The sequence below is a fragment of the Nestor notabilis genome, unplaced genomic scaffold, assembly GCF_000696875.1.
Source record: "Nestor notabilis isolate BGI_N333 unplaced genomic scaffold, ASM69687v1 scaffold3143, whole genome shotgun sequence".
Classification (NCBI taxonomy): Eukaryota; Metazoa; Chordata; class Aves; order Psittaciformes; family Psittacidae; genus Nestor; species Nestor notabilis.
The window spans coordinates 91,944-113,793 of NW_009920459.1; the positions used below are offsets into that span (position 1 = coordinate 91,944).

The window sequence follows — 21,850 nt, forward strand, 5'->3', positions numbered from 1 at the left end:
ACTCTCTGAGGTCTTTTGGAGTCTTTTTCCCCAGCTATCTCTAGGTCAGCTCAGAGGTGCCTGTATCTGTTTTGTCTCTGGGCAGTAACAACCCATCAGGCAGGAGGACTGCAGGCTGGTTTAGGCTGACGTTGCCAAGGGGGGGTAGTCAGAGTCAGACGTGGCCAAATGTGAAGGGGTCCCCACCCCTGGCACACTCAATTGTTTGTGCTAAGGGCATCTCCAAACACCAGGAGACATCCAGGTGCTGCTGTGCTGAGTTGTCTGCAAGCTTTGGATGGTGGGACCGTGGGCACAGCAGCTTCAAAGCATCCCCAGTGTCCAAGGCCAGATTAGATGGGGCTTTGAGCAACCTGGTCTAGTGGAAGGTGTCCCTGCCCATGGCAGGGGCTTGGAACTAGCTGGTCCTTAAGAGCTCTTCCAACCCAAACCATTCTATGGTTCTGTGATTTCTATGATTTCTATGAAATGCCTGTTTGTGTGCTTCTAACATCTTTTAATTCTGCAAATCCTTTTGTCTCGCCCAATCCTAGTTCCTCAGGTTTGCTCTTTCGTAGTAACCGGCATTGAATGTGCAAGTGACATTTCTTAAGTCCTCTGCAGAGCATGACTGGACTTGTGTGCTCGTGCATGGTGCATCCAGCAGCAGAGGCTGCTTTTTGCAAACAGAGGGCCAACTGGTATTTCAGTCACCATCCAAAGCATTCAAAGACTATTTTCTTCTACTCATTTTCTTCCCTGCAGTCCATGGTGCATAATAAAAATAAGTACACATCACATGGCATTACTACTACTATTAAATTAAAAAAAAAAAGAAGCTGGAAGTTCTTATTCTCAAGAAGAGGGTGGAGCAGGGAAAAGTGCAGAGCCATATAACAATGGGGAGTCTGCTTTATTAGTATTAAGGAGGGAAATAAAATCTGCTCTGGCAGTAGTGAAATAAAACACCAGGAAGATTATGTCAGTCTTTGTTTGCACACAGTATGATTCTTCTCTTTCACCAGCCAATTTGTATATTTGAAAAGGCAGTTGCTTGGTTAAAATAATTAGCTGAACTTCATCCAATTCCCCACTTATGTGAAAAAATGTTTGAAGAAATACGGACAGTTGTTGTTGAGCAATTATAATGAAAAAAAGAAGTAGTGGTCACTGAACAACTACAGTGCCATGTCTAAATGCCCACATATATATTATAGTTTCAGAATGAGATGGGCAGTTTGCAGTGACTCTTTGCTGTAGCTGCTCTGGTTTGGGGTAGTGGCTTTAGAAGTATAGCAAAATCCTAACCAATTCTGCCTGAAACTTGTGTAGGGTGGGTTAGCCCCAGGTTGCTGCAGAGAAGAGAAAGAAGGTGTGAAGCTAAATATATCAAAGTATATAAAGAAAAAGCGTAAACTGAATACAAGTCATGTATCCTCATTATTTTATGCTTTAAAAGTCAAAAATGTGTATTAATGAATGAGATTGTCATTTTATATACTCCTTTGTATATTCCAGATTATTTTAGATTATTATTGGGGGGGGGGACCAAACCCTACAGAGTTTTTGAATATTTCAGGTTTTGAATAAGAGACCATTGCAACGATTTGAGGAGGAATGAATTCCCTATAGGAGGTCCAGTGTAGTATGTTAACATGAACTTCAGTGACAGGGAAATAATTTCTCCTTGTTGTTCCTACATCTTCATCCTTGGAGCTAGACCTGCTGCTTTTTCAGGAAATATAGTAACCAGAGATTTTGAAATGGAAGTTACTCAGGTAGGATGCAGAAGTGCTGGCTGAGGCAGTGGTGATCTCAGTTGTTTCTTAACTTCAGATTCCTCGGTAGACATAAAGGCGGTAACACAAAGTCATGCATTCTATTTTATGTTTCTTAAACCACTTCCTCGTTTTCTAGATCTACCAGCCGTATTTCTGTGTTACTCAGGATGAGACAGTCAAGATGTCTCATGGCACAGTGGGAACTCTCTGATCCCAGAGCCCTGCTGGCTTGTGGACCCAACCATGCGTGGTGACAGTGGAGCTCTTTGCCATGGGTTTTTCTGTTGGCCCGTGGCTACAGGCAATCTTGGAAGCTGCTGGGCTGGGGCCAGGGCTGACCATCCTCAGTGGTGAGGGCTTCAGGTGTGAGGCTGTCAGTTCTCCTTGGCCATCCTTTTCCCCAGCCCATCTCTGCACCAGTCACTTCTGAAGGCCATTTCTACCTTTACATCAACTGATGGGGGATATATATATCATTTAAAACGTGCGTGCAGTGGGGGTAAATTCCACTAGTTGCACCAGTTCTGACCCTTTCAACAGGCTCATTTCCATCAGCCAGGGCAGAGCTCAACGCTGACAATTCAGGCACATTTTAAAACATTTTTAATAGCATTGTTGTATAAAACTCAAATTACTTTTGTTTCTGGACCTTATAGGAGGATGGATGTTAATGCTGCCTGAGGTCTGTCAGGTGGCAAAGGAAATACAGCCATCCATTGTGGATGGTGTGGGAATAGAGCAAGGCAATGCCCAAGTACCCCAAAGCTCACAGGTAGTGGGTTTTTCTGCCAGGCTGGGAGCACAGTGACCAGGCAGCCCTCTGGGCTGCCAGAGCTCCAGCTTCGTGTCTGTAGTCCCCAGGTCCCTTACTGAACCTGAACTTTGCAGCCATGGTGTGTCTTACTGAACTCTGCTCGATCAGTGCTTGGTTTCCAGGTCGCGTGGTTCCTCACATGCGGGCTGCCCCATGCAAATTGTACTTTCCTGTATGTATCCTCTGGATTTTGCTTCTTTCTCTTTGCAGGGAACGGATGCGCCAGTCTGCGATGTTTGAGCTGTGCCAGGGGATGCACCAGATCAGTCTGCAGTTTGTTCGCTTGCAGCTTAGCTTTGAGGAGTACACTATAATGAAAGTTTTGCTGCTGTTGAGCACAGGTAAGTTAGAGTCATGGTTACATGGGAATACTTGAAAATACTCCAATTCACAAAGCGGTGCAGTGATTTTTAACTAATGTGACAAAAGAGCCAAACTGTTTCCAGCAGGGCCACAGGAATAAGCCTGGTTTTGTGTCTTGGGGTTTGTCTGCAGGTCTCACTCTCCATTAGCACGGGAAGTGTCTTTCCAGTTTGAATTTGTTGTGCATTGGAAGGACAGGAGCGGCCAGACGAGGGGCTTTGTACGCCCTTCTCTGTACAATAACTGCTTGAGTCATCCAGGCGTTCTAAGAAAGTGCAATAGATACGGGAATCGGGGAAGAAGCCCCATTCAACACTCAAAGCCACTGGTTTGGGTGACTTAGTGTCACCTCCAAGATCAAAAGATGTACATTGCCTGTACTGTAAAATGAGTAGTTTTCCAATGCCAAGTGAATGGTAAGCCCTGTTACAGGGCTCTGAAAGTTTAATAGATAACAGTGCACGCTTTATGCTTCTCTCGAGTATCATACTTCGAGTTTTAAGACACCAAATTACATCTTGGTGTTTGCTTCAGCACTGTGTAGTAATTAGCAGCTCTCTTGATCTCAGTGAAAATATTGAGAAGTTCCCATCCCAGTACAACCATATAAATACACAGGCAGTTTGTACATTACTTTTCCGTCAGTCTTAATGAAAAATCGAATTACCTGTAATCAAACTTGCTTCTGTATAATCCTGCTCCTGTTTGTGGGATCCACTCAGTGACATCATGATGAGATAACACATCAGCTCCATTGGTGGGTGTTCACGATGTCGCTGCAGTGAACTCACCAGGCAAGAATTCCCTTAGCAGAAGGAGGTTGGCATGGGGAGAGGAGGAGGGGAAGATCAAAGGGACTCCTCTGCTTATTCTGGCTTTCACTTGCAAGCTGCCGGCAGCAAGACGCTTGCCCAAGGCTGACAGGGCCGGGGGCTGCCCAGGCTCGTGCTGCCCAGAGCGTCTCCCCATTTGGTGGTGAGCGGAGCCCAGTGCACCCTTTGAGATCTCGCTGTTCTTGCCTATCATCCCATCTCCTGCCTCAGCAAACTGGGGGAAGGAAGTAAATGGCAAGCAATAGGCGTTAGTTGTGTAGCATGGGAAGGCGCTTACTGCTGAAACTGCTAAAAGACACCAGAGTGGGCTGATGCAGCAGCAGATTTAGACACCCAGGAGCCTCCTGAGGTCCCAGCTGTGGTGTGGGCACGTTTGCTGCAGGGAGAGTTAGGTGCCTACGAAGGGATTTCCAGCATCCAGCAAAGCCAAGTGGCAACCCCTTCAGGCAAGGCAGTGGGACGGGTACTTTTTCCCCTCCCTGTGGTGCCTTTCATTCAGACGTCACCTGTCCCACCCAGCCAGTAGCTCTGTGGTTAAAGAATTTGCCTTTGAAGGAGGACGTGAAGCTGCCATTTCCATCCAGCTGGAGGGGATTTGGATCTGCTCAGAGAAACCTCCTGGGGCTGTACGTTTTTGGGCTTGGCTGTCTCCTCTCCCTCCTTTCCATTGAAGCTGTTCCAGCTCCCTGGGATGGGGAGAGACACCGTCCACTGGGGAGCACTTAGTGTCCAGGCCTGTGGGGCCTGACCCCCAACTCCTACTCCATTGAGGGCTTGAGGAGATGGTCTGCTGGTGAAACTGGGAGTGTGGGGAGTTGATATGCTCCAGGGTAGCCCTTTGGGGTAAACAGGCTTTTGGAAGGTTGTCACTTGAGGCCTTTCTAGAAGGAACTATCAGTGCTAAATGTGGATGTGCTCAGGGAAGGTCTGGCTCCCAAAATGTTCTTGAGAGTGTGTGTCTGGATTGGAGATCTGGCTCTGCTACTTTTTAATCAGCCCTAAAGGGGGAGAATCTTTAGAAAAAGAGCCTAAAGGCATTCTAGAAACGCAGCAGATTTTCTGTTAGCACAGTATTTAGTATTCTACACTCTTTGAGAGTGTTGACTAATGACTTGGGTTATTTTATTGCAAGAACCTGTTAGGTGAGATCAGCCTGGCTAATTAACTTCAGCTAGCTGGGTCCCTTTGAAACACACACCGTAGTCACTAGAAAACCTACTAAAAATAGTTTGTTTTGGGAGAACCAGGGTATTTTTGTTAGAGAGAGAGAGGAGCGGGAAACGGAGATGAAGACAATGATAAATCCCAGACAGCATCATGTGAAGGGCAACAAACATGGCTTTGAATGATTACACCTTGATACAACCTTGTGACAGAAAACACGAGGTTTGTTTTCATTTAAATTTTTTTATTGAATCGTGTGATTATCAGAGTACAAGTTATTCTGAAACTTTCATGATGACCACATCAAGGAAGTATCACTCCATTTACATGTGGAAGAAACCACACATTACAACTCAATTGTTTTCTTGCTTTCCACAGACCATAGATTTTGGGAGCTTGCCAAAAGCATCGCTGCATTTAATAAGTAAAATCAGAAACACTGGGCAAACCTCCAGAATTTCATGTTTTGCTTGAGTTCTCTTTATTTGTGGTCTTTCTTTCTTAATAATCTGGCTGGGGTGATGGCATAATAATTTTCAGACAGAGCAGTGACATACATAGTAGTAGACAAAGAAAGAGTGGCTCTAACATTCTTAAAGCAATATGCAGGGATACAGGCCTGTGAATATTAAAGGTACTGTGAAGCCCATCCATTTTGTCTGAGAGCCCCAGTGGGCTCTGATGGCTTTACTCATCTTGATTGGTGTCTCTGTATTTAAACTGAATTTGTACATCTGTTTCAGTTTCTCCTCTCTGTCAGCTGACTGACTCAGAGATTTGGCACGCAGAATTTAAAAGTTAAATATTACATGTACATAATACAAGATACTTAAGTTATAGGCAGGTTGGTGTATTACCTCCTAGGCTTTTTCTAAAGATTCCTCCTTGTGCACCCTTCCAGACCCGATGGTCACAAGACCTGGCTGCTCCTGCGGTGGTAGAGCTCCTCCTTGTTTTCCATTGATAAACTGCTCTGGTAGATAGTGGTGATGGAAGATACTACTGGTGTTTTTTCTTAAAGCTTCTTCTCTGCAGCTATTTGGGTGGTTGTTAAGTGCTTATGATGTGATTGCAGTGGGGTACAAGGCAGTTCACAGGATTTCAAAGAGAAGGGAATGGATGAACAACACAATTTCTGTCAAGATGTTAAGTCAGGGTAAGCTAAATTGGAAGATCACCTGGTTTTTTTTTTCCTTTCCTTTTTTAGTAAGTAACTTCCCATTTAGCTTACTCTGGCATAGCTTTCTGGCTTGCTTAGAAAATAAGCTCCGCCTGTACAGTGTAGCATTTTATTTTCCTTTGGTAGACTAGCATTAAGATAAGCAGAGTACAAAAATATTTGATAGTTGAGCAGTATTAGAACACCAGAACACTTTGTTTAATGTTATTAATAACCTCTTAGGGGTTTTCCTAGAGATCTGATCCTATAAGCCATTCCTAAAAAACCTGCAGTCTGTAAATAAAGAGTGTATTTGCTTTAGTAATTAGCCTTTCTGATATCAGTCACAGTAAAAAGTATCAGAAGACTCTACTTTTAGCCCATTCATGAAATGATCCCTCTGGCAGATGGGAACTTCAATAGGACACTAGAAATGCTTGCAACTCTATGGTGTGGTCAAACACTGGCTTGGGATGCCTGTTTGGAAAATAGTCTTCTGTTTGATGTAGAATAATGGCTCTGTCTGTTCTAGGTGTTATGCAGATGCTTACTAACATTAAAATTTTACTTGACGGCATAAAAACATGTCACTTGGTCTGGCATTTCCGCACATAACAGCTGTAAATCTGTACCTTCCCCTCCTCTGCCAAGTGTGGGGAATCATTCAAGAACGTTAAATCACGTCTTCAACTTCTAAGAAAATATCCTTGATCCATCTGGTTTTTGTTTTCTGGGATTTGGGTTGTGGGGTTTTTTTTTTGTGATTGGGTTGTATTAAAAACAGTTTCAGCATGAGCTTAGCATGTGTCCAAGATGCTGTCTTGTCCTCTGCCGCAGCTTCTGCAATCACAGATCTGGAGAGGTTGACTGAATTGCTTGAAAATCTGTATGATGTTGTTGATTCCTAACCAATGTCTGTAAAATTATGGACTTTGCTTACAGGTTTAATTCTTTCATCCATTAACTAGTGTAACTTTTTAAGTATGCACATCAAAAGAATAAGCAATACAGTTAATATTAATATCAGACTGTCTTTTCAATGACAGTTCCCAAGGATGGTCTCAAAAGCCAAGCTGCATTTGAAGAAATGAGGGCAAATTACATTAAAGAACTAAAGAAGATGGTAACTAAATGTCCAAGTAACTCTGGGCAAAGCTGGCAGAGATTCTACCAACTGACTAAACTTCTTGACTCCATGCATGATGTAAGTATAACTCCTCAGGGAGTGCAGAAAAGTTAAGCAAAAATCTCTCCATTAAGGTAAACCAGTAGTCTTTAATTGTGTTAACAGGGAGGAAAAAAACCCCAACATTTAAATTCTTTTTAAAGGAACATCTGAGAGAAGTTGTTAGATGAATTTAAGGACAACTGCCAAGTAAAATAAGAAAATATAAATAATTTAGGGCTGGGTCCTGCTGCCTTCTTCTATCTTAAGTGGTAGTGTGTTCCTCCAATGATTCACTTAAGGTCAGTAGAGCTATTAGTGGGGTCAGAGGCTCTTCAGCGGGAGAAGGGATGTTAGCTGTGGTTCAAAGTTAGACGTGCTGCAAGCGCACCACGCAGAGTACCCCGCAAGTTGCTCCTCAATGGAAGGTGCCAGATTAGCGCCGCTTATCTAACATGCCTGATGTGCTGATAGATGTTAATTTGGTGATCTTTTAGGGCTGGGGTTGTAATAATGATGACTTTAAAGATATGTTAAGACTTTGGAGACATCTTGGGTATTTAAAGCTTTATTTGAGCTTTTCAAGCATAGGAGTCACTGTGTTGTTAGGTTACTTATACCACCCTATCTCATTCCAGCATGAGGGGTTCGTTTTACATGTGTCAGGTGTGAGATGTGATGAATGACGTGTGAAACTGAAAGTTTAGTCCCAGAACACCTAGGCTGCTGGTGCCTCAGCCTGGGGTGGCTTTGAAGGGTTGTGGTAGGTGTGTAGTGCACAGGACCAGCTTGTGGCTTCAGAAGGTGTATCTGTAATGTTGAGCTGTGAGCAGCCCAGTTCTAGCAAGCGAAGTGGTAAGTGCAGAGATTTATCTCTCCGGGTGCTTTGAGCAGCAGTGGGGGTGTATCTCCGTGCTCTCCATAATGGAGTCCGGAGCCCCCATAGGGGAAGCTAGTGACCCAGAAGTGGTCTCCTCACTGCTTGGACCAGTAGTGGGGCTGGTGCCCATCCTCTCAGAAGCTGCACCGCAGTGCAGCAAGTGATGGGGACTCGTGGGGCCAGTGACCTTTAGTCGTGTTGGGGTGCAAGAAAGGAGGGTCCCATGAGCAGAGGCTCATCACCTCCCTGGTAAAGCGCAGCAAAGGAGAAAATTGTGCTACTCCACCCTGGGTGGGCAGGGGAGTAACTTTGCTACATGGAGAACCTACAGCACTTGCTTTCAGAGCCTGCATATAAATGTACTTCTTTGTACTCAACTTAAATTTCATTTGTGTGGAGACTGTACAGTACAGTACAGTGCACTTCAGGTCAAATCTGTGTAAGAGCCTGAGGTCTGTTTACAGAATGTACACATGGAATTATTTTTCAAATATTGTTCTGTTGTTCATTAAAACATTGCAAATCTTAGTGGGAGGCAGGGAGAGTATTATTAGTACCGCAGTAATAGCTCATTCTTCAGAGCTCGGGTTTCACTTGCTCCATGCCAGCAAAGGAAGTTGTCGTGTTTTAGTGGAAAGAGAGGGGATGGGTGATAAAATCATTTGCAAGATATTCACATCTGAACCTCGGGGCAGCATAACAAACCCCTGCTTTTCTGGAGTTGTCTAATCCTCTTCAGAACAGGCAGTGTGTATGGCTTATTATTTGAATGGGTGTGTATGTGTGGTTAAGGTGACTGGATGACAGGCTCGTGCTTACTGAGAATGCTGCTGTGTCCTGCAGGTATTTTCCAAAGCACAGCATTAACCACTGGGAGCTGGGCTGACTGGAGGAAGCAGACTGCTCTGGCGTTTTATTTAAGTTTTAATTAAGCTATTTTTGTATTTTATTTTAAGAGAGCGTCTTCTTAAAAAGGACTTTTTAAAGAAAGTCCCATTGTCAGCATTTTCCATTGAAAAGGCCGGTTGTCTGACAACAGTGCTTCCTTTCAGGGGTGATGTTGGAGACTTGCTCAACAAAGGCACTTGTTTGTTTTTCCTCTTTACAACCAGTTTTTTTTTTTTTTTGCTTTTCATTGTTTTTTTTTCAATCCATCAGAATAAATTGAGGGTGGTGATGATATTAATGAGGAGCGAGAATTTCTCTTCTCCCATCACTGCCTCTTAGCGCAGAATTTCTCCGTTTGATCAGTGTAAATGCAAATGTTCTGCTCGGTTCCTTAGTTTAGGAGGAGCACTTTTTCAGCTGCCACCTATGCATTTTTAGCTTACTCTGTTATAATTTTAGAAGATCAGAATATAGTTGGTGCTGAGTGGTCTAACTGGAGCTTGGGGCCCCGTGTTTACATGCCACAGTGCTGGCATTTGCAGTGCAAGGCCGGAGGGACTGGTGCAGAATTCATGCTTATTAAGCTCTCCTGCTGCCTCTAGCTTTTCCATCAGAGCAAAAGCAGCATCCTGGCATTCATGGAGTTTGCTTTACCTGAGCATAGCAAGAAATGGTAAAAGAAACACTGCTCTTTTGCACCTTCACACTTGCTGTCATCAGCCTCATTTTTAAGTAATCTTTCTGAGGACTGTGTGAAATAAAATGCATGGGAATATCAAACTACAAGATTTGATACAGTATAAAATCACTTGGCTGATGTGAGGAAGAGGACCCCAAACGCAATGGTTTTACGCTGCTCAGTAACTAAATCATTCATCCACACAGTGAACATATGTGCAGGTACAAAAGTGCCGAGGTGAGGAAAACAGATTTTTAAGAAGGCCAGGTAGGCACTTCAGTATTTGAAAAAATCAGCAACTTTAATGATCCATAAAGCCCCAAAGTAGCAAAAGCGCAACTGAGAAGTATGAGATGCAAACCCGTCCTGAGCAGACAAGATAACCATGGTTTCCTTGGCTGGAGGAGCATGCCTGCAGGCTGACGGGTAGCTTGCGTCACCGCTGCCATGCACCAAAATGCTCTTTATTTGCATGATGCTGCGTGGAAGCTGTTGTTGCTGATACAGCAGCCGCTGGCTGACAGCCTCAGTCTGGTTACACAGCGCGCCCTTCCCCTCCTGCGGCAGGAGACGAGGAGGAAAGGGTTGTTGCCATTTACGTGCTGTTGTGCCTTGCTCCAGTGGATGGACCCCAGTGTGGGTAGTGCTGAGGGTAACAACATAATCAACATATTTAGATGAGATAAAGGAAAAAAATTCTTCCCTGTGAGGGTGCTGAGGCGCTGGCACAGGATGCCCAGAGAAGCTGTGGCTGCCCTATCCCTGGCAGTGTTCAAGGCCAGGTTGGACAGAGGGGCTTGGAGCAACCTGGTCTAGTGGAAGGTGTTCCTGCCCATGGCAGGGGGTTGGAACTAGATAAGCTTTAAGGTCCCTTCCAACCCAAACCATTCTGTGGTTCTGTTTCCTTATTGCAGGGATTGTATTTCTACCATTGTGGTTGGGGGGGTTGTTAAGTGTTGAGAAACCATAGCATAGCAAGGACAACTGGCCTCTCTACCCGGGATGTAAAGGTTTCGGGCCTTGTGCCTGCAAATGGCCATGGGCATTTCAGGGAGAGATGCATATGCAGCACTTGGATGTAGGTGAACTGTGTTATGTGAGCAGACAAACGGCATGCAGGAACATTAGAAACAGATGTACTACACATGGTATCAAAAACTTCATTTGGATCCTCCTCAACATCTCCTGTTGGCTTTGGCAGGAAGGGTTGTATCTTGCATGGCAAGCCTTGTTTCATATAGAGAGCATAGTGTATGGCTAGGCAGTTTGCAGAACAAAAGCTGAGTTTGGTTTCAATCTGGCTGATACTAAACAGACTTCGAGTGAAGAGGGCTTTTGTTTCGATGCCATGACATTAAACCCTAATGTGAACCTTCCCCTTGTCTTGGCAAGGCAGAGCACTGCACTGTCATTTGCTTGTTGATATTTTCTGCCAAACAAAAATAAATTCTGTAAGGCTCATGCTGCTGAATAATTAATTTTTTATGGTTCCTGCAGGGAATACTTTATAGCTGAGGTGGATCTTTCCATAGGCTGAGAGCGCCAGGATTATACTCATTGAAAAAGCTGACAGTGAGGAGCAGGGCACGGATCCTCGAGGGGCAGGTTTGCAGGGCATGCTGTGGTGGACACAAATGTGCCTTTGCAGGTGCTTAATCCTACAAATACAAAGCTGCAGATGAGCCCCTCAGCTGTTGCCAACACCTTTGGGTGCACTTACTCCTGCTACTGATCTGCCAGAGCTGTCCCCCACAGCTGATGAGCTGTTTGGAGCCCTGTTTAGTGACTGAATTCTCAGAGTAGGCTTTTTCCCTGTATACTCAGAGGCTACATCCGCTCCCTGCTTCTGGTGCAGCCCCCACAAAAGCAGCAGCAATGTGTGTGCATGGGTGTGTGTTGCAGCAGCTAATACACATCTGTCAAGTGCGAAGTCCATTCCCAACTCCCTAATATAGACAGGGGCTTCTCTGAGGGTCGTCCTTGCTGTTTGTGATGGTTGGGTCTCTTTTCCTTTACGTTAATAGTTGTTTGCTGAAGCAGGGCAGAACCCCCTGCTACTGGTGACAGAAGAGCAAGAGAGACTTGGCCCAAAGTTTACCCTGGCCAAGGGCTGAGGATGCTCTGTGGTATGTGATACTGTGGGTTTGCATGCACCCTCCAAGCATACAAAATGAGATCATCTCAGGTTCCTCCATGTCATGGCTGGGTGTCAGGTGCTGTGGTTTCAGTGTGCACGTGTTGGTGAAGAGAAAGGAGTGCAGTTCCTAAATCAGTAAATGCACCTGTCCAGCCAGAACTAGGTTCCACATTTGCTCTGGTTAGTGCCTAATCCAGATGCATTTATCCACCTTTACCCCTTGCTAGCAGTAGGTAAATACTGCGTAGGTATAACCACAGGCTTCATCCCTTGCTCTTATTTTGTTTTTCCTGGGTTCGTGGGAGGTTTTTCTCTTTGGATTAGAGTTCAAGATTTCATAAGCACCTAGGAATTAGCCACTGTGGCACCAAAGGACATCTGTACCTCTGAGAATCAGCCTGTGAGCCATCCCAGGGGAGGATAATTTATTTCCTGAGCTCTGAGAGAAATTAATTTACATCATGGGATTTCCATAGGACTGGGAGCATCAGGGAATATAATGGTAATGGACTGGCAGTGGTTTTCCTTAGCCTTACCAGTTGTGATGCGGGAGCTTTGTACCCACGGTGTGAATGGTGAAAAACAGGAGGTCACAGTAGCCCTGCACTCACCCAGGGCTCTTTTCTGCCCGGGGGAAAGGAGGCTGACCGGCCCTAGTTGCTGCTCCTTGCTTAGCAGGGTAGGCGGCTGACTCCTGCGCAGTTTGGAACAGGCAAGTTTTGAAAGCAAGAGTCAAAATACTGCTGCTCAGCAGCTTGTCTGCCCAGTGCAGGTAGTCACCAAGGCAGTTGAGCAGCTTGTCCTGGCTAGTGCAGGTAGTCACCAAGGCAGTTGCATCATGTAGAGCTGCAAGGTTGCCTCCACCCAACGCACATCTGCACTGTACTGCATAGGAAACAGGCAGAGACCCATTCCTCAAAGGGACAGAGAAAGTTTCCAGCGTGTCATTTTTATATGAGAACACAAGAGGTTTCTGACAGTAATAGCTGTAGCTAATAATAGGAAGAAATTACTCAGCACTGTGTTGTTACCCTACTCCTGTCTCTGCTGCTGTATCAGTAGGCTTAATCACAAAGGTGCTCCTGGTTGATAGATAGAGAAGTGGCTCTGGGCTTTCGTACCACAGTCAGAGACGAGGAGAGTCTGAAGTCAGAAAACTAACTGAGCACAGAACTGTGCACCCTGCAGATCAGACAGTTCTTTCTTACTGGAAATGCAAGGGCATGGTGAGATTGCCAAACTCCAAAGACATTATTTTTGCTGTAAAAATTCTGCAAGTGCTTGAAGGTCACTGTAACTGCATTAACTTCAGGGACTTCATTAAAGGATACATTTTTTTAATTATGGAGACCTGTATGGGTGAAAAAGTCCATTTTATGGAAACCCCATCCTAATAACAGAAAATGATGTTTGATTAATGCTCCTATTTCTCAGAGGTGCTTCATACAGCATACAAATGCAAAGATTGATTAAGTAAAAATCTCAGAATTACTAAGCCTGCTGTAGCCTTGGAAATGTTTAAAAGCAGCACAGTGTAGGGTAGTGGTGAGAGAAAGCTTCATAATTAATGGCTGAAGTGGTGAAGGGTTATAGCTAACAGCTGATCCACTTGCCAGCAGAAGAGCTGTCATGTCTGACAGCAGTCTGGGTAACCTGGACCCGATAATTCTGACCTGTGTGTCTGCATCCCCACAACCCAGCTCAAAGTAACTTCTGTTGTGGTATGTGCCCGCCTGGAGAGGCTGCAGTCTCCATTCTGGAGACCCTAACTCCATTCCAGGACCCATCGTGGCAAAGCCCTGGTGGTACTGAGCTCCTGTCCCATGGCACTGGCCTGATTGTCCTGCATGCAGAGGGAGGCTTGCAATGCTGTCAGAGGTACCGAGCCATGGTTTATTGCCAGCTCCAAAGAGAACTGAACAGCTACCTAGTAAAGCGGTAAGAATGATGTCCTGGTTGCATCCTGAGGAAATGAGAATTATTTCAGTTGTGCCCTTAACTGCACTGTCTGCACTCTGCCAAGCTGTAGCTCTTCAGAAGAGTGCTTCAGCAGCTGAAATAATTGGAGATTGTAAAAGTAAATACGTTTCGAGTCACCGTTGCACTGGTTGTGAAAACAGTGGTGCTCTCCTTCATGCTGCCCAATTAGAGCTGCCTCTCACGCTGCCAATAATGGAGGAGCAGTTCCAATATGAGCTACCAGAAGCAGAGGGTAAAAGCAGTCAGGTAGAATGTAGTCAGGAGTGGTACCTTTGAAAATGCATGAGGACACGCTCGCAGAGGAGAGCACTGCTCGCAGCTCAGTTCACAGTCTTGCAGCCTTCTCTAGCTGACCTTATCATGTTGTTTACGTTTTAGTACCTCTGAGTTGGTCTTTGATTTGTCTTTGGTTTCTATTAGTGCTAGAAGTACTTCCCAACCCCAAAAGGCACACAGCTTTTAAGGTTGCAGTTAAAAAGATCCCAACTGCAGTCCCTTATTTGTGCGACACAGGTGGTGTGCTTCCTGATAACCATTTTTTCTTGATGTGGTTGATTATTGCGAGATATGTTAAAGTTGATAACTTTGCTTAAGGAAGAGAAGAATAAAAGTCTTAGCAGACTAAATAATAGGTATAGAATGTATATTATCCTTAAGGCTCTAAACCCAAGTATTACATAATGGGGCGGGGGTGGTTCTTGGTATTGTCTTTTGACCTTTCTCCTCTGGGGTGAGTCTCATAACGTGCTATGTTATGATAGTATCTATGACCACATCCTGCATTTTCCCCACTGGACTGCTAACTAACTCTTTTATTGTATAGAGTAGATCATGCTCCCTTAATCAGTGTTGGTATTTTTCATTTCCCTTTCTGTGCACATACTCATCAGGCACACATATGCACTTGATGATACTACTACAAGCTTGCTAAGGTGGCAGAGTGAGTAGCTTCCACCTAGGCTTTTCTGTGATGTCTATCATGCAGCATTTGGTGGCTTCCACACAAGTGTGGCGAGGCAGGAACTAGCTTGACTTTCAGAGGTGAGCCAGCAGCACAGCGAGGCTGGTTGGTGGGGTCACAGAGGTGGTCCCAAGACCCCCACTCACATTCAGTGATGTGAAATGACTTGTGTTCAAGTTCAGGAAAAGTAGTTAACATTCACCAGGTCACTGTCAAGGCTGTGCTGGGGAGTGAGGCTTGGTTTGCTTAGGTGCTGGTACTTGATGACACAAGCAGGCAGAAAGTTAGTGGTGATTTTAGCAAGAGACAATTTCCTTCTCTTTGGTTGGTTTTGTGTTTGTTATGTTTGGGATATTTTTGGCACACAGTATATGCAGAAACAACTTCCTCCTAATGGGTAAAGTGAACCTTTGAACATCAGCATTTCCCCCCCCCTTGCAAACCGAATTATGTCGTCTATGCTAGTTGTTTAGCGTGCATCTGTTTAATTAGTATTGCTCCATGACATGCCAGATCGTGAATGAACTAAGCAACAGCAAACAGGCTCATGTAGTGCTCAATTGCAGAGAGTCATGTGTGAGTGATCTTAGCACTTCTCTGTCTTGTTCATAAAATTGCTTGTATGTTTGCAAGAACAGCTGTGAAAGTCCTGAAACTAAGTACTAAGATAGGGTGCTACAGGGTGGTAGTCTGTTGCTGCCTGTATCTTTATTTCCTTTTCTGCCTTCCAGATGTCCACTTTTTATTTATCTTTAACTGCTTTACTTCAGAGTGCAACTCAACACACTAAGAACTGAAACAACAACCTTGTGTTTGATAAACTACACAAGCAGAAGTGGTTTAAGTCCTTTGCAAGGGCATAAGGCACCAAATGTTGGAATGTTTAAATAGCAGAGGCTCTAGTTTTAGTTCAGTTGTACAGCACAGTAATTCGGTGAACTGCAATGGAAAGTCATATGCTAACGGAAACCCAGACACACTTCATTCACGAGTGCCTCAGAAGCTGACCTGCCTCTGCCTCTTGACTGACTTGTGTCTCTCTTAAAGACTGCAAAGGGTACACTGCATACTGTAAGGCTTGAGGACGTTTATTTAGATCACAGCAACAAAAAAACCTATTTTTGAAATAACGTTCCTCCTTTGCTACTAAAGGTCATGGAACAAATATTCCTCGGTTATATCAAGGTACTGTATGTAAAACTAACCCAGCAAAAGCCTGCATGCGTGCAGGTTGAACCATGAGCTTCCTTTGCCATGTTTTCACAGAATGATTAGGGTTGGAAGGGATGTTAAAGATCATTTAGTTCCATCCCCCTGCTATGGGCAGAGATACCTTCCACTAGACCAGGTTGCTCACAGCCCTTCCAGGGATGGGCATCTGTTGTTTATCATGATCCATTTATTACCCCCAAGCAGTGATGCTGGAAGAGGTCATCTTATCTTCACAGTTCTCTCACTCTAATAGCATGTTGCTCTATAGCAAAGGTAAGCTGCAGTTTGCAATTTTGCGTGGAGAAAATAGCACAAGAGAGAAAAGCAAATTAAACTGCTCAAAAGCAAAAATTAATGTCCATTCTTGTAGCGTGATTAAGTTTCCCATAACGTGTAGACCACAGTGAAGTTCTGTAACTGACACATGAGAACACCACAACTTGAGACAAGGTGGAACAAGTCATACTGAATTTATTGGTGCTTAGAAAACACATGGTATTTTTTCCCCACATAGCAAAAAGCTCTTGGTACCCATATGCCATTTTGTCCTTCAGCTTTCGTCCCTGTGACAGCTGGAGACCGCCTCTATTAGGGTAACAAAATGGCTGTCAGCTGCCATTTGGGAGAACTGAGATATGGTTTCACCCATGACCACCTTTGCCAGCCAGAGGAAGCCAAAGGAGGGCCATGGTGCAGTGGACAGTGCTTGTGGTGTCGCAGAACAAAGCATCCTGCTCAGTCACTGAGAAGCTAAATAGAAATTTTTGTCTTTAAAATTGTCAGGATCATGCTTAGTCCACTGAGAGAAAGCAAAACTGCTGTTAGGCTCCACTGCGGAAATGGAGAATTCAGGCTTTGGGGGTTTTTCAAAAAGAGATACTTCCTTTAACTGCTGTCTCTATATTTTAATGAGTAATAAGCAGAAAAAAGGTTGGGGGGGGGGGGTGTATTATAAAAATGCCTTTATAAATAGAAATGCTTTACCAGAGCAACAGTTTCGTAAGGCCTGTGATGCTATAAAACCTGAGATACTACAGCGTGACACAGAAGCCTGTTGTTGAGCTAAACCATCAGCTGCTCTGGCAGTTGTAGGTTGCAACCCCTGGAGAGTGCAACTGAAGTTAACCAAATAATCTGATTTAATGAACGGTGTGTATCCAGCTGAGAATTAGAGATACAATAGTTCATGGCTGATCTTTTCCCTCTGGGCAGACGACTTCATTTCCAAAGGCACTGAGTACCCATAGTCTTCATGGTGGCCAGTTGCCTATTAGTGAAATGAGAAGTGCAGCTACGCTGAAAAATGAAATCTGTGGTGTCTTGGGTTTTCCTAGTTAGTTGATTTCTAATGACTTAAGTAGCACTTTGGGATTTGAGATCTTTTGTTTGCTTTTTAACCCCTGCAGATGGACTGCCAAGGCAGAGTAAGAAGCCGTTTCTCGGTAATAGTCCATTATCAGTAAGCTATTGTTTGCATGCAAAATTGTCTGTGTTTTTCCTAAGAAGTAAGTGCTTCTCTCTGTGTTTCAGCTTGTTAGCGACTTATTGGAATTCTGCTTCTACACCTTCCGAGAGTCTCAGGCACTGAAAGTAGAGTTTCCAGCCATGCTGGTGGAAATCATCAGTGACCAGCTACCAAAGGTGGAATCTGGGAATGCCAAGCCCCTGTACTTTCACAGGAAGTGATAGAAAATGTCTTAAATGGAAGAACTTTGCCTTAAGTTTCCCTGTGTTATTCCACACCCATGAAGGACCCAAGAAACCATATTTTAAACATGCTATTTACACTTGTTCAGCAGTCTCTGAATAGTCTAAAATCATATGAAGGGTTTGGGGAATGGAAAGCAGTTGACTTGGATTTGGCAAGACCTAGATGTTTGGAAATTACCCCATAACCCTAAAACACTTAGAAAATGTTCCTGTTCCTCTGGATGAAAAGCCATATCTAGTCAATAACTCCTTGATTTTGATATTTTAACAGATGGAGTTTTAAATATGCCATGTAGTTTCTGGTATTGTTTGCTTGTTTTAAAAGGGTTCGAGAACTAATGAGAACTTTTTAAAGCTTACCCTTGGTTTGCACATAAAACGTAAAGTCAATATGGGGCATTAATATTCTTTTCTTGTAAAAAAAAAAAAAAAAGACAAAAACAAAACCTATATATATATACACATATATACACACACACACAAACCCTAACGTGTAAAGTAAAAACAGAACATTTGGTGTGGAATACTCTGTTATCCCCACCTGTGGCATTTGTTATCCCATGTTATCCCATCATAGATGCTATACACTGTGTTAAGTGTCCATTTACTATTTAATTACAAAGGATGAGATGTGAAAACAAATGCCCTGGTATCAATTTATAGTATCTATTGTGCTGGCTTTACAAATAATTTTTTGCAGTCTTTTGCTGTACTGTACATTGCTGTATGTATAAATTGTGAAGGACCTGAAATAAGGTGTAAGGAACTTTTGTAAATGAGACAAAAAAAAAACTCTTTAATGGTTAATAGGATGAATGGGAAAGTATTTTTGAAAGAACTCTATTTTGCTGGAGACTATTTAAGTACTATCTTTGTCTAAACAAACAAGGTAATTTTTTTGTAAAGTGAAATGTTCTGCATGCATAATGAACCGTTTACAGTGTATTTAAGAAAGGGAAAGCTGTGCCTTTTTTAGCATCATATCTAATTTACCATCCTACAGTATCTGTTGTAAATAACCACACTTAACCTTTTCAGTTGTATTTAAGCCTTTCTATTTCCCCCCCTCTATATTTTTCTCCCTTTCGTCTCGCTTGCAAGCGTATGTGACTCAAGCGCATCTTCGAACTCCTGCTTCATATTTCTGTAGGAAACTACACTCTGTTGTGTTTGCCATCTTACCAAGGTTTCATTTAACAAGACAAATTACGGTCTTTCCAAAGCTTTTGCCAGCTAATGATACAGTGAGTTCTTGCCCTCGGTTCCCTTTCTCTCTCAGGGGAACAGGGGTGAATAAGATGTTGAATGATTTCTCTTTTTTTATTAAGGCTTCCCAGATTGTTTGGTTTTCCTTTGAATACTGGATACATAAAGCATCTTAAAAGGTCAGATTATTATTTCAGATGGGGGAGAGCAAGTTCTGATTATGATGAAGGGAACATGCAGATCATTACAGTAAGTATACGGAACAGATTTGTCCTGGTGAGAGGGGTAGTAAGGTGCTGCTAAGGGCAGGCAAGCTGAGTAGAATTTTTAGTGATAAACTAAAACCGTGTGTAATTTTGTAAGCGTTTTTGTAATAATCAGAATACATCTGAGAAGACACATGTTCACACTACAAGTTCGACTCAGTTGGTCTGATTTTGTCTCAAAAATGTTTTCTCTAGAGTAAGACTGCAAAGAAAAAAAAACCAACTTTTTGAGGTGATTTTCATTGTTTCACAATTTATAAGCAAATACAAAATTTTGGAGTAGAATAGAGGACAGGTGAACTTTTCTGAGGCTCAACTGTTGCTACCATATGCTCATGTTTAACTAGAACAGTTTTTCAGAGTCCTATAGTGTTCTCTCTGGGTGCCACTGGTATTTTGGAGCTCTAGTTTGTCCTCTGGCCGGTCAGAATGTAGCATTTCTTTCAAAAGGTGGTTGAATGCAGAATTCTACACCCTTTCTGAGTCCAAATTCTGAGGTGCACTTTTGGTGCACTGAAGCCAGTCAGTGCTACTTGTCTTTTTAAATGACACCTGCCTTATGCAATGGGGAATCTGTAAAGACTGTATTCAGAGAGATTTTTTTATATATAAATATATACATACATATATTATTTGCATTTTGGAAGTCTAATTCATAGGCAGATCTTTCAATACTGACCTGCACAGCAATATGAAAGCCAAACTTCCAACATGAGATACACAGCATGCAGACTGGTTGTTTACAGTAAAGACACAGTCCTACATCCATCTTTTCATTTACCTTTTTTTTTAAAGTCTGAAATAGGAAATTTCAAAGCCAGGTTCTGGGTGAATACAGTCTGCAGCAGCTTTTTATATTAACAAAGTTACTGCCTCCTTTTCTGTCTCAGAGTAACTTTGCTTGATTAAACTAGCAAAGCCATATTCTACACTTCACTGTTAAATGCCTGTCCCAGTCCAAATTGTTGTCTGTTTGCTCCTATTTTTGTACCTTATTACTTTTAATCTTGGTTTGGTACAATTCATAATTCACAGAAACTTCATATAATTAAACACACTAAATTAGTTTTAAAAAGCAATTTATATCTTTATGCAAAAACGTTATGTCTGTCTTTGCAAACAACTGTAAGCAGATTATAATAAATCCTTTACTTTAATCACCTGTTGTTTATGAAACCATTCATTGATTATTATTTTTTGCTAGAGATCATTGAAGTAATAGATACAATTGGATATAGATGTTGTAAGAGGCAGTATTCTCTTAGCAAGGACACTTAAGCAGAATAGCCATCACTTTTTTTATCTAAACCTGTGTACAGCAAAGAAATAAAGAAACAAACCAACAACCCTAGTTTATAGCTAGCGGGGGAAGTTCCCTTCTTTTGCATTTGTTTAGAGTGAAATAGGCATTTGTCTCCTGCAAAATACAAGACATAACCTAAAAGACCTTTTAGGAGTGGGCTTCTGTTCATCGAGCTGAATTATTTTGGTGTTAAGAAGGAACAGGGATATGCAGCAAGCGCATTGTATACACAGTTAAAAATGTAAAATAGTGTTAATGTTCTGCAGTGGGTATTTCAGGAATACTACACGGCGTGCGACTGAACCGTTGCACAGAGTAAACTAGAAGAGACTAAAGTTTGCAATAGCAGAATCATATTAAAAAAGATACTTTACAATCAATAATGCAAAAAGCTAATTCACAGGGTGGTGTTTTTCACTGACTTGTTTAAGCATTTATGAAATTAAACAATTCTACAGTTAATGCACTTTTAATTGTTTATTAAAGATTTGACTCTTTCTTTTTTTAGAGCAATGTTTTCAGCTGGAGGTCAATGACTTGGTAAGATAGACAGCAGTTCTGAGGCCAGGAAGCTCAGAGGAATGTTTAAGAATTCTTGGAGTTTAAATAGATTCCTGGATGAAAAAGAAAAGCAGCCAGCAGTATGGTGTAAACAGTAAAATCTATGCATAATGATGCATTTATAATTAGGGGTTTGCTTCTGTATGTTTAAAGCTTTTTAAATAAATAGAAAATATTGTTTGGTCTTTATGTTAATGTCTGCAAGTACCTATTTTTTTCTTTTTTTTTATACAAATTATTGTACAAATATACATGAATTAAACTGGTTTGATTGCAAGTATTCCTTGCATTTTAATCTCAGATAGGTGCTGGTGCAGTGATGTCCCTAGAGCTGACGTTCTGCTCATCTAGAAATGAGTCTAAGTAATGTAAACAGTGTAATAGAACATCCTTCTTCATACATCTAGAAATTTGGTTTCATCAAGCTCTATTAATGTGAAGGATGCAGCAAATAGGATGGCTTCAGCCAGAGAGCAGCTACTCACACTGTACCATAAGGAATGCCCAACCGTGAGAAATTTGGTTCGCTTGCCCTGGGCAACTGCAGTTGACAAATGAGGTGCTGACACCATTACATTTACCAGCTCCATCCCACTCAAAGAAACGAACCCAGCACCCTTCTACAGCCAGACACATCTGGCTTCCAGTTTCAGTTAATTTGGAGCTGATGCACCCAACGACCAAAGGTTGGAATTGCTCTCATAGAAATAGGGATTTGCATTTTATAATGAATTAGATATTAGGAAAATATTTTTCCCTGTGAGGGCAGCGAGACACTGGCACGGGTTGCCCAGAGAAGCTGTGGCTGC

General features: G+C 42.8%; 1 protein-coding gene across 1 annotated transcript in view; it reads left to right on the forward strand.

Moving 5' to 3' along the window:
• LOC104402724 (mineralocorticoid receptor-like) overlaps nucleotides 1-21,318 on the forward strand; it is a 91,351-nt gene extending 70,033 nt beyond the window's left edge. Inside the window, exons 6-8 of the mRNA XM_010010675.1 lie at nucleotides 2,785-2,915; nucleotides 7,140-7,297; nucleotides 17,526-21,318. Coding sequence (XP_010008977.1) covers nucleotides 2,785-2,915; nucleotides 7,140-7,297; nucleotides 17,526-17,681 — 445 coding nt within the window. The 3' untranslated portion in view covers nucleotides 17,682-21,318. The remainder of the gene's footprint in view (nucleotides 1-2,784; nucleotides 2,916-7,139; nucleotides 7,298-17,525) is intronic.
• Nucleotides 21,319-21,850: the final 532 nt, after the last annotated feature.